The 13187-nt window shown below is 38.9% G+C and overlaps 1 protein-coding gene and 1 long non-coding RNA gene across 4 annotated transcripts in view; one reads left to right on the top strand and one right to left on the bottom strand.

Moving 5' to 3' along the window:
* LOC132606141 (uncharacterized) overlaps nucleotides 1-1446 on the bottom strand; it is a 57745-nt gene extending 56299 nt beyond the window's left edge. For all 3 annotated transcript variants that reach the window (XM_060319500.1, XM_060319502.1, XM_060319501.1), the window contains exons 1-3: nucleotides 1227-1446; nucleotides 687-860; nucleotides 393-488 (exon numbers count right to left, since the gene is read on the bottom strand). In XM_060319500.1, the coding sequence (XP_060175483.1) occupies nucleotides 393-488; nucleotides 687-860; nucleotides 1227-1331 (375 nt within the window). In that variant the 5' untranslated portion in view covers nucleotides 1332-1446. The remainder of the gene's footprint in view (nucleotides 1-392; nucleotides 489-686; nucleotides 861-1226) is intronic.
* A 694-nt stretch (nucleotides 1447-2140) lies between these two features.
* LOC132605075 (uncharacterized) lies at nucleotides 2141-11722 on the top strand. Its single transcript, XR_009569015.1, has 3 exons — nucleotides 2141-2323; nucleotides 10935-11063; nucleotides 11603-11722. It is a non-coding gene; the product is annotated as an uncharacterized LOC132605075 (long non-coding RNA).
* Nucleotides 11723-13187: the final 1465 nt, after the last annotated feature.

The raw sequence follows: 13187 nt of genomic DNA, 5'->3' as shown, positions 1-13187 counted from the left end.
ATTGCAAGAAAACTACATTTTACTGATTATCAAGTGTCACTTAGTTTACCTGAAATTTTCAATACTGCTGGTTGGGGGTAGATACAGACATGTTTCCTATTTATACCTCAACAAGCTAGTTGTTTTTTTCTTTTCTTTTTTTTTTCAATGACCGATAATCCGTCTGGAGCCAACCCTGGGCCCGCCCTCTACCCTTCTCCACTTACATTCCAGGCTTAGTTCACATGGCGCAGGGATCGAACCTGTGACTAAGTCACAAGTTCCAACCTTTGCCACTGAACTAAGCACAGGAGTGACAGGCTAGAGGTTATTCCACACAATATTAATAAGAACTGTTAAATACTGATGAGTAGCAATACAGAATGAAAGAGCGAGGGAATTGTGTTACTCACCAAATGAGGAAGCTCGCGAAACACACCATCAGAAACAATACTATTTTGAATAATCGTTCTATGAACAAGAATATATGACTGCACCTCATCTAAACACTGCAAAAATATGAGAAGTTAACTCCGTCCCAACAATAAACTAAATAAGGCAAGAAGTAGAATAACTGTAATGGTCTTCCATATCAAACAGAAAGGAAAAAAAAAAAAACCCCTTTCTGCATTGACAAACCACATCCACGCAACACTATGAGTTCACTGCCAAAATTTGCAAATGGTCCAGAAAAAGTAGATCTTTACCAAAGCAGAACTAATTTTCAAGGCTGCTTCTTTTTTATCAGTCTCTACAGTAATCTGGTGTAGACCAATCTTTAGTCGGGTCGCATCTAAAGCCTCCCTTGATTTCTGGTTTGGTGGCTTAAATAGTGAAATTGTGTCCAAAAACCAGGCATGGTTGTCCTTTATCTTCTTCTCCTGAAAAAATTTGATTTCCGCAATTGGAATGAGTAAAACAAAAAATATATTGATAGATGTAGGGATAATTCAATTCTACAAACGCATTTATACCAAATATTGTAGACAAAATCATAATTTTCGTCTGAGAATTAGGTCGAACCCAGTATGACCTAGGTTTTTCTATCCACACTATTCATGAGTAGAGAAGGAAAATGACGATATAGGTGTATACAAAATCACAATTCGAAGCATGTGGAGAGTAGAGTGAAAGCTAGGTGATTCCTTCCTAGTTCCTATAAGACAAAATTACTAGAGGCTTACCAGAACACCACCATTGTTCTAGTGCATAATACTCCTACTCTAATTAAGATGGGGATTACTTACCAGAGTGGGAGGAAGGCCGGAGGAGAGAGAAACAGATTCGAGTTCAGCGACCAAATGCGTGAAGGGTTCCCACCAAAGCGAACCATCAACAGTCAACTCTCCCATTCCAGTAGAGAAACCCTAGCACTGCAATTCTTCCAACCCGCGCTTTTCTTCGTTCGAATTTCGGAGCGCAAGACTACAGGGATGGTTTGGCACTATGGACACAGTAAAAAATAGATCCCGTTTGGATTGACTTATAAGTTAACAAGCTGTTTTCAGCTTTTTTGAATGTTTGGCTGGTCAGCTTATAAGTTATTTTGTGGTTAAAATAAGTTTAAAAAATAATTGGGCTCATTTAGTTTTTTTTTTTAAAATAAATTTACCCTCAACGGGGCCTTTTATTAATTTATGCCAAAAAAGAAAAAAGCAATAGGACCAAACTTTGGTCCCTAAGTGGTCGTTTGGTTTAAGGTATAGCATGGGTTATACCGGTACTAATTTTTATACCACGTTTGGTATAAGGTATAGATTTATCCCGGGATTATTTTATACCTTGTACCAAACGTGGTATAAAAATTAGTGCTGGAATAACTCAACTTATACCTTCTTAACCCACTTATACGGGTATTATTTTATACCATCTTTCAGATGGTATAAAATAATACCAACAGATGGTATAAATTAGTCCCGGAATTGTAATCCCGGGACTATTTTGACCTCAAACCAAACGACCACTAAGTGTTCAGAATGGAAAAAACATATTAAATTTGTAAATACTAAAAAGATAAAAAGGACCAGGTCCTTTGTTGTTGTGTGAAACCCTACGGTTGAGCTTCTCTCTCTACGATTCTGTCGTCTTTGGTGTCAAAGTGATGATCGGAAAACTCATCGAAGGAGTTTTCCTTGTCAACTCTTCGATGTCCATCTGATTTACACCATTGATGGTCCAAACTTGCTGCATCTCCCGCCTTTAGATAAGTTTTTATTTGATTCTTTTCATTTCTGATGTCACTGTAGCTCTGACCTTCTATTTGCTTGTTTTTTGCAGGTATCCTCGATCTGTATGCTTCTTCCCAGCTGAGCTGCTATGTGTCTTCAAGGAGTTGTTGACAAAGGTACCATTTCTGTGTTCTTAGCTTGAAGCTCCACTCATTTCGTGTCTGTACCTGTATAAAGTGCTTGAGTATACCCCTTACTGACTTGTAATGCTTGCCCTTGATGCTTTCCCTGTATCTGTACTTGTTTTTATCCAAGACCTGCACTTGATTGAAACTTGCTCTGTTGTACTGATGAGTTTGTGATGACATTTCTGTATTATTGTTGTTGTGAACATCAAATGGCATCATAATGTTGAAAGTCCCTTCTCCGCATCTTGTACCCCCAAATGCCTCAACCCTCCATGTTTTTAGTCCATGTAAATTGAATGCATATCCACTTGAATGAGCATTAAAAGATGCTAATACCACAAGTAAAACATACATCCAAAATACTTGTCCTAAAAAAGATATCTTGCTGTCCTTGTTGAGTGTGATTGCCAGGAATTTACCAAAAATGATGCCTATATTCTGCCTGTATGTACCTCTCCTTGTAGGGTCTATTAAACCTGCACAGATTAAGCAAACAGTTAGTAAACAAAAATCCTCCACATTCTCCTCCATAAGGATTTGAATGGAAGGGACTCTAGTTCCACTGCTTCTCCTACTGTTAACTCCATTCTCAACTCCTGATTCTTAAATATGGCACCTGACTCTTGTCACTATTTATAATGCTCCTCATGTTAACCTCCAGTTCCTCAAAATTCTGCCAGAAAATAGCTCTTGAATCCAAAGCATAGTTTGCTAGGGCATCTGCCAATTTATTTGCTTCCCTTAGAGTATGAGTGACACCTCCATGTGTTTCCTCAACTCTTCAACTCTCTCCACCCACTCTGCAATATTCCAAGGTGGTTTCCATCCTTCAGTAAGGATTTTCTAAACCAATTGAGAATCTGCCTGGATAATTATGTTGTTAAACCCATTATCTTGACAGTATCTCAAAGACTTATATATAACTATAACCTCTGCTTCAGTGTTTGTAGCATGGCCTATCTCCTCAGCTTGTGCCCAGATCAGATCCCCTTCAGCATCTCTTAGACAAAACCCATAAGAACTTCTTCCAGGGTTTCCCCTTGAAGCCCCATCTGTGTTGCAAGCACACCAGCCTAAAGGAGGCATTCTCCAAGTCACTTTAGTCACCTTTAGGGATGCCCCTCCCCTTTCCAATTTCTTAATCAAATCATCCCATTTGTTAGGAATATTCCCCAGGTTAGGATTCCTCACCTGGACCAATCTCTGAATCATTAAGAGAACCTGATAAATCACTTTGCTCCGTGCTTTCCTATTGCCATGTTTTATACCATTCCTTTTCTTCCAAAGCTCCCATAGAATGATTGCTGGTACTGCATTGTACACTTGCTTCAATCTGCCAGTAACAGGTGCTTGCCACCATGAAACAATGATTTGTTGTAATTGTAGTCCATCTTTTTGGATTCCTGCAACATTACTGAAATACAACCAGGTCCTTCTAGCAGTGTAAGATGTGAGAAAAACATGTTGAATTGTTTCTTCTTTAGGACTTGTACAGCACCAACACTTAGATACCATATTAAAATTCATTTTCTTAAGAACATCATCCAGAGGTACTTTATACTTCCAGCACCTCCATAAGAAAAAAGAAATCTTAAAAGGCAATCCTTTAATCCACATGAACTTATATCTATCAAGTTCCTGGCCCCTTAATCTTATGAAATCCCAAGCTGATTTCACAGTGAAATCTCCTCTAGTATCCAGCAGCCACCATGGTTTATCTCTTCCTTTTTGCAATCTAGGAAGTGTTATATTAGCAGTGATATGTTCAACTACTTCAGCACTTAGTAGTTCCTCCAGTCTCCCTTGATTCCAATTCCCATCCTCAACTAATTCAGCCACATTTTGAATTCTATCATCATATCTGTCACGACCCAACCCCGTAGGCCGTGACTAGTACCCGATCTGGGCACCCAAACACATATATCCAATGTTATCTCAACTGTTATCAAACGCATTCAAGTATAAAACAGAAGCCGTCAAGGCTATATTTCAAATTTAGATAATTTCCAGAAAGATTTTGGCAGAGTTTCCTTTGTTTTATAGACTATCCAAAATAACCCTGCGCACAGAAAATACCAACAAAGGCCACACCGGCCAGCAAAGCAACATATAAACGTATGCGTACCGGCCGCCGCGGCGAATGGGGTCGCCCCAAACACAACATATACATACATCCGTACAGAAAGACCCTAACCCACAAACATATCTACAGGCCTCTAACAGACATACAGAGTCATATGACGGGACAGGGCCCCGCCGTACCCGGAGTTGCCATACATACAGAATATACAGAAGACAGAAGATATATACCAAAAGTACACGCTCCGGATCAAAGGAGCTCTCCAAAATAGCAGAATCTGAGCCCTAGACTGGCGGCGTGTCTCCAAGTGCGTCTGTACCTGCGGGCATGTAGCGCAGCCCCCGAAGAACCGGGGGTCAGTACGAAAAATGTACCGAGTATGTAAAGCAGAAACATAACAAACATAATCATAGTCTGAACCGGAAGCACAGAAATATAGCAAACGGAATCGTAATCCAACGAACAGACAGAGATATACCGGACAAAGTCGTAGTCCAGGCAGACAGACGGAAGGATACCGGACAGAATCATAATCCATACGGACAGACAGAATCAGAATCCAATCAGACAGACAGAATCATATTAGGGCACAAGAACGTGGTCGCCACTCCTGCCTTTGGCGCCACAACATATCATATTTCAGAAGATTTCACACCTTCGAACATCTCCGTCACATAACACATCATATCATAACCACGGTAACCCCGGGGACAGATCACACGCCGGGAAACCGGACACATCATACTTCGTAACATATACACGGTAACCGGGGCGACATATACCACAGTACCCCGGAACCGGACACATCATACTTCGGAATTCATACGTGGGACCCGGCCCCCGACAAGGGACTCGGCGGCCCATCCGCACGATATAAACCGGCCCGGGATCCGGTGAAAGGAATCATAGCACATGCACGAACTGATTAATGAGAAACCATATACATACGGATCATTGTACAGACCCAATCAAACTGAAGTAGGCCAAATGGCGAGTCAAATCAGAGTATTCGGATATCATTCATAATATGCGCCTATATCCTACTTGGGAAGGCACGACAGATTATTATCAGAATCAGACTCTCAGATGTTCAGAAGTCATTTTGTAAGAATTGCATAAAAATAGTCATATCATAACCAAAATAATAGTCCAGATGTTTTCTGAGAAAATCGGACAAAACGGAAGTGTTTAAAGTTATACAGAAGATATTGGGCCTTGTGGGCCCGCCTCGGACCAACTCGAGGCAACATATGTAAATTACGGATAATAGACCTTATGAGGTCATCCATAATCGTTTGGAAGTGTTCCGACTCCGTTTAGGGAAGTTTCGTACAAAAGTTCGCTTTAAAGGCAACTTGTAAGAAAATGGTTTCAATTGTACTGAAGGAATTGGAGCGGTTTTCCGTCTCGAATTCCGAGGAACGGAGTCGTACTTAAGGCTCGCGGTCGAGCCTATTATGTTCAGAACATGCCTAAGAAGGAAGGGGTAGGCTTTACATACCTCGATAGCGCCTTACGCTCGCTTGGCGTCGATTCCAATTTCGTCCAAAATCTACAAATGGTCAAGTTTACCAATTGTCAATTCAAGCCTTTAGGATTCCATACTTAATCACATAATTGCCTACCGAAATTTCGGCAGCATTTCCCCTATATATATAGCATCCCCGAGACTTAGCTCGGCTTAATATATCAACACAACAACCCAACAATTCAACAACAACATCGATAACAACATCAAATATCACAAAACACATAATATGGCATAACTAGCCATCTTTCCGACTTAACATAACATCTTTCATTCCGACCTTACACTTCCAAACCAATCTTACCATTTTCATATTCATCACTTATCAAGATCACTACAACATAATTCGGAGGCATATCATATCGTTTTCACCAAATATACATAAAGTATACACAATATACAAGTCTCCTACCAAAGGCATAATTCACCCACAACTTCCAATCTTTTAGCAAACATATTCATGACATATTTCTATCTTCCAACTTCATCAATGATAATCATAATTTGCATCTTCCTACTTTCATTTCCACATTTACATAAGTTACAATAAATTTGCATAATTTCTTATAACAACATAGCAACCATTTTTCCATGACAACAAGAACCATTATTCATCCATTCATTTCACAATAACACAATTAACATACTAACGGAATTTAATTCATATTCCATCCTACACATAGCACCACACGGCCATACCTTATAATTTCCAACTTTCACTAATTCATTCAACCTTCATTTCTAATACAAATTCCACCATAACCACAACTAGATTCCAACATGAATTCAAGTCATCATAAACATACAACATGTACATACATACGGCCAAACTTCCACATTATTTTTATCATGAATTTCTTCCTTTTTAGCTTACTACAACATCTCCAAACCATGCATAACACATAAAAAAAGATTCAAACTCACCTTTCTTCTTCACTTCTTAACTTGACCCAAGTTGGTAGCTAGAGAAAACGAACCACCGATCGTCCGAAACAACGACTCCACGTTACTTAGCACCCTTGAATTAGTAAGTTTACTTGAAGAATCAATTTTTTTGATGGCTAAATCTTGGTCTTGAATTTTCAAGAGAGGGCCAAATGGTCCCTTATGTTTGTTCTTGTTTTTGCTTTGTTCTTTCTCCTTATTTCTTGAAAGCTCTAAAGGATAAGGCTCATTATATAATATGCTCCCTTATTTGTAATTATCACATGGAAATTTAATTAATTCCATGGACTTGGGCCCTTGTTTGGCCGGTTGGGCTCCCTTTGTTGGGCCTCATTTCTCTTATATTTTTTTTGAGTCCAATTGGTTACATTTTGTAATTCATGAAGCAAATCTTCAAAATTCCAATTTTGCCCTTGGCCTCCTTTCGTTATTCCATACCAATATATTCATAGCCGACACATTCATACCAAGTAAGGTCCCAATATGGCCTTATTCATTACAAGTCAAATTATCTCAATTTTTTTCGAACATGCAAAAATGCCGGATGTAACAATATCTATCTTCGGAGATAACATAATAAAGAGCTCCTAGTCCAGTCCAATTATCATACCAAAATTGAGAATCCCCTTCCTTTACTTGCCACCATATCTGATGTTCAATTAAGTCCCTTGCTTCCAACATTTTTCTCCAGGTTTGAGATCCATATTTCCATTGTACCACCACTGAATTCTCCTTTCTACAGTATTTGTTGCTCATGAAAGCACTCCATAGTGTAGGTTTTGTTCTGAAATTCCACCATAATTTACAAAATAAAGCCAGTGAAACATCATGAAGTGACCTAAAGCCCAGACCTCTTTTGTAGTTGGTACACACATCTGATTCCATGATATCCAATGTCTGCTCTTCCCTCCAATAGTATTGCTCCAAAAGAACTGTGCAAACATCTTATGCATTTGTCTAATCACCCCCAAAGGTGGATTTACTGCAGAAAGCATGTGTATTGGCATACTCTGAAGTACATGTTTAATCAGTATTGCTCTACCTCCAAAAGACAATATCTTTCCTTTCCAACCTTGCAGCCTGTTCATGATCTTTAGGATTAAATAGTTGAAGAAATCTTTTTTCCTCCTACTATGATATATAGGGCAACCCAAATACATAAAAGGAAACTCCTTTCTATTTATACCAGTGACTATCTCCACAGTGATGCTAATGTCCCCAGGAACATTTGAGTGCATGTATACAAGACTCTTCTCCATGTTAATCTTTTGGCCAGATGTTTGTTCATATTTCTTTAAAATATCCATGATCAACTGTAAAGAGCACAGATCCGCTGATGTAAAGATGATCATATCATCAACATAGGCCAAATGATTCACTTTTGGACTCTCTACTTAGGCACTCCAAATCCTTTAAATTGAGCTTTCTGATGCAAATGATTCAGATTTCTTGATAAAACTTCAACTGCTAGTAGAATAAAGTAGGGGACAGTGGGTCCCCCTGCTTAACCCCTCTTGAGGACTGAAAAAAACCATGTTGTTGCCCGTTTACCAAAATTGAATACCAATTATTACTTATGATTCTGAAAATTATATCTGTCACTCTTTCTGAGAATCCCATCTGGTTAAGCACCTTAGTCAAGAATAACCAAGAAACTCTGTCATAGGCCTTGGCCATATCAAGCTTCATAATCACATTTGCATCTTTTGTCCTTAGTCTTATATCAGCCACAATCTCTTGAGTCAACAAGACATTCTCCACAATGCTCCTATCTTTAACAAAACTTGATTGATTCAGAGAAACAATATCAACAAGTTTATCCACCAATCTCTCATGTAACAATCTGGAAAAAATCTTATTAATGAAATTGCTCTAACTAATAGGTCTCATATCAGAGAAGGTGTTGACCACCTCCTTCTTTGGTAGGAGGACCAAATTAGTATGAGTAATAAACTTGGGTAGTTCAGCCTCACAGAAAAATGTCGCTATCATATTAGTGATATCATCCCCAATTATTTCCCAGCAAGTTTGATAAAAAAGACCAGTGAACCCATCAAGTCCACCAGCACTTTCCCCATTCAGTTGAAACACCACTGCTTTAACTACCTCTTTTGTTGGTACTGCTTCCAAAAAGTTATTCTCCTCCTCAGATATCATTTGTGGTACCTGAGTAAGTATTTCAAAATTAGTTGGATCAGCCTGGTTTGTGAATTATTCTTCAAAGAACCTAATAGCTTCAGCTGCTACTTCTTCTATATCCTCTATCCATTCTCCATCAGACCCCTGAATTCTTTTTAGTTACAATATTCTCCTTCTACCCTGGACATATGCATGAAAGAACTTAGTATTTCTATCCTCATCTTGAAACCATTGCATTCCAGCCTTTTGTTTCTATAATTTCTCCTCCAAGTGCAAAAATCTATTCAAATTTGCTTGCACTCTATGTAAGCTTTCCCTGTTTGAAGGAGATGTTTAAACTTCAAACTGTGCTTCCTGTACCTTGATCACCTCTTCTAGATCTTCAATCTCCTGGAAAATATTTCCAAAAGTATTTTTACTCCACTGAACCAATGCAGCCTTCACCTTTTTCAATTTATGATGAAAAAGAATGAAGGTCTTGGCCATAAAATCTGCAGTCCACTGTGTTTTAACTGTATCCAAAAAACTTTCATGCTTAACCCAAAAGTTCAAGAACTTAAAAGGTTTTTTAATAGGAATAGAGTCTCCAGCATAACATATCAGCAGTGGGGCATGATCAGACCCATTTCTGATAAGATGTGAAACCTAAATTAGAATACTTGTTTTGCAAGACCTGATTGCCCAACACTCTATCAAGCCTCTTAAAAATACAATCTTCTCCACTTTGCCCATTCCACCAAGTAAATTTACTCCCAGAAAATCCCAAATCTGTCATACCACAGTTTTGAATGCAACACCTAAAATCTTACATCTTATTGATAGTCATAGGGAGACCGCCATATTTCTCCTCCTCTATGGTAATCACATTAAAGTCTCCTCCTACTAGCCGTGGAAGTACCATTGATGAAGCCAAGTCCTCTAATGACTCCCATAAATCCATTCTTTCTACCTGAGAACACTTAGCATAGATTAAAGACACTATCATTTCCTCCTGATTTCCCCTAACACTCAACTTGATAGCTAAATGTTAGGGATGATCAATTATAATCTGATAATCAAACAAATCTTCCACAAAAGCCCATTTTTTTCCAGACACATTGACCATAGCATGCTCCATTCCAATTCTTCTTCTATAATCTTCAATTCTAATAGCATCTTGAAAAGGTTCCATTAAACCTATAAATCCAAAATGATATTGTTGATACATCTTAATCACTCTCGTAAAAGATTCCATTGTATTGACTGACCTAATATTCCATATGAGAGCATTCATCATGATTTATTAAGTTTATTATGCTGCCTTCTAGTATGAACTCCACTGCCTGGTGGAACACCTGTATCCCTTGTTGTCCTTTTCTTTGTCCTTACCCCACATTTTTCAAGCAACTTAGGTGAGATATTACCAGCCCTTGCAGCTGATTTAAGAGTATGCTCTATTGAATGCACATCAAGATCCTTGTTTCCAACTTGTAGTAGCCCAGTAGATCCAGTAAGACTGCCTCCCCTGAGTACCACCTGCCCAGTATCCACATCCTCATCTACATTTTCTGTTCATGTAATTGCGTCAGTATCCTTTAGCTGCACCACATTATGCTCAACATTTTCTTTATCTATTTCCATCTCCCCATCATCTGAACTTGTTAATTCTTGCTCTTCACAGTCCATATTATCCTGCTTTGCTTTACCACTACTTGTTTTATTTAATTGAATCTGATCTCCTGATTTCTTTGTTGTATTCCTATTTGTATTCTTTGCTGAGTCATAATACTTTGCATCATCTCCCCCTATATAACTCTTTGGACTAGAGTCATCTCCCTTTGCTGAAACATGATTCATACTTTTTGATACTGATGCTATAGATTTGACTTTCTCATTGGTGTTTCTTTGCTTTGTTGAACTGCTTGCAGAATCAAGGATGCATTTTATTGGACTCATGTGGCTGCTTGACTCCTCCTTGTTTTTGATTGTTTGAGTACTGATGTCATGACCAACATCCCTACTCCTTTCATTGGATCTACCTCTTGACTCAGTTTGTTGTAAGTCATCCTCCTTTCCCTTACTTTCTTGCTCTGGGGACTTGTTAGGACTATTGACTGTTGTGTCATCTCTCTCTGCATCTGGTTCATTCTCTCCCAACTCATCAAAAGCATTTTGATTTTGCACTATTCTTTCCCCTTCCTTATTTTCGTTATCATTTACATCTCCTATTATGACACCACACTTATCTCTTCTATATTTATACTTCCTGCTTTGCATCCACTCCTGTTTTGCTTGATACCTTCCATTAAAACCTCTTCTTTGTTTGGCATCCTTATTCTGACCTTCAGCATTGACAAAATCTGTATTTTCTTTCTTTATGTCCTTCCTATATTGCTTGGCTAGTTCTGGATTGAGTAGTCTACATTCCTTCTCCTCATGACCTTGCAACTTACAGTGTTTATAGTACTTAGGCAAGTAATCATAATTAATCCTTACCCATTTGGACTTTACCATGCCTGTTTCATTCTCTTCTGCTATATTAATTCTCTTTGGTAAAGCTGCTAACAGATCCACTTATATTTTACCTTTTGCACAGCTAGGTCTTGTCATATTTGCAGTGGCCAAGTCAACAGTTAGAGGTTTTCCAACAGAAGTGGCCATGGAGAACACATCTTCTCTAGCAAAGAAATTTGGAGGGAGCTCTGGGAAGCTAATTGTTACACCCCTCGTCTTCGTAGTGGTAGAACTTATGATTTTCTAGTTGGGTATGCCTTGGGAATTGAGACCCGAGCCCGAGTTTTAGAGATAGGAAGTGTCCTCCCCCGTGTGCAATGGTACCAGTAGGTATTCCTGGTGGTTTACAAGATTTGAAGTTGAACGAATTGAATCGATGCGATCTGAACCGAATTAGAAAAGTCTGTAGACACCAGTCAAGATCGACGGGTCGTCGAACCTGTCGACGGGCCTTCGTTGTGCGGCGTCGATAGGGTTCCGCAGCCCTGCATTCTGCAGGCGCAGGTCGACGAGCACGTCGACGGGTCGTTGACCCGTTCGTCGAACCGGACCACTGAAACATTTAATTCTTCGAGTATAAATACATGGTCCACAAATTTATGTCTTATTTCTCTCTTTTCCAGATCAGAAAACCCTAATATTTTGCTCTCCCAACATTTATGGCATAATAGTGAAGATTTGACAAGACCCGGACCCCGTAAACCCGAGCTTGTGAAAAAGAAGGTTGTTTCTAGGGTTTCTCCAAGAATGGGAAGCTTAGGGAGTTGAAGTTAAGGTGATTCTTGGGATTCTTGACCCCTCAAGGTTTATAAATGATTCCTACCCTTGTATTTGAGTTGCTATCAAGAGCTTTAGTGATTTTAGGTAAAGAAAGGGTATTTGTGGAAGTGATAGATTGATGAAGGGTAAGGTAGTGGCATGAGACTATTTTAAAGAAATGATTAGGGATGGATTTTCGTGTATTTGGATATATATAGGCGCTATCATTGTAAGCTTATAAAAGAGATGGTCATCTATGATTCGTTAAGCTTTATACGTGCTTGGGGTTGATTAGTAAGCAAAGCAAGTAGCCTAATTAAGGCTTATGTTATCTTAATTGTAGATTTACAAGTTCAAGAAGTAGAAGTTGGGCGATTTGATATACGGCAAGGTATGTTAAGGTTATTCCTTCTTTTTTTGGCATGATCCTATGATATGAACTAATAAACGAGTAAGAGAGTTTCCATATTACTCTATTCTTATAAGTTCTAAGAGAAATACAGTTTTGATGTTCCCGTACCCCAGCTATGGTATTTTCCCCATATATAGATTTTATGATTTCCTGTCCTAGTGGTATGAGTTCAGTAAGGCCCATGAGAGGCAAACTATCATTTTATTGGTTGAGAATCCTGTCATTCAGTTTTACTTATATTACGCATTCACTTCCAGTTCTCAGGGGTATGAGTGAAAGGCGCACTTGACAGGGGGTGAAAGTGTGACCTGTGATATTACGTTTTATATGTGAAAGGAACGCTTGACAGGGGGTGAAAGTGTGGCCTATGAGAGGTCCAGGAGTGACCTATGATGTTGGAGTATATACATGAGAAAGACACACTTGACAGGGGGTAAAGGTGTGGCCTGTGATGTGACAATGAGGTGTGTACCTACTATATATATATATATATATG

Source organism: Lycium barbarum, chromosome 8 (assembly GCF_019175385.1).
Source record: "Lycium barbarum isolate Lr01 chromosome 8, ASM1917538v2, whole genome shotgun sequence".
NCBI lineage: Eukaryota > Viridiplantae > Streptophyta > Magnoliopsida > Solanales > Solanaceae > Lycium > Lycium barbarum.
This window is presented reverse-complemented; position numbering and strand designations above follow the sequence as displayed.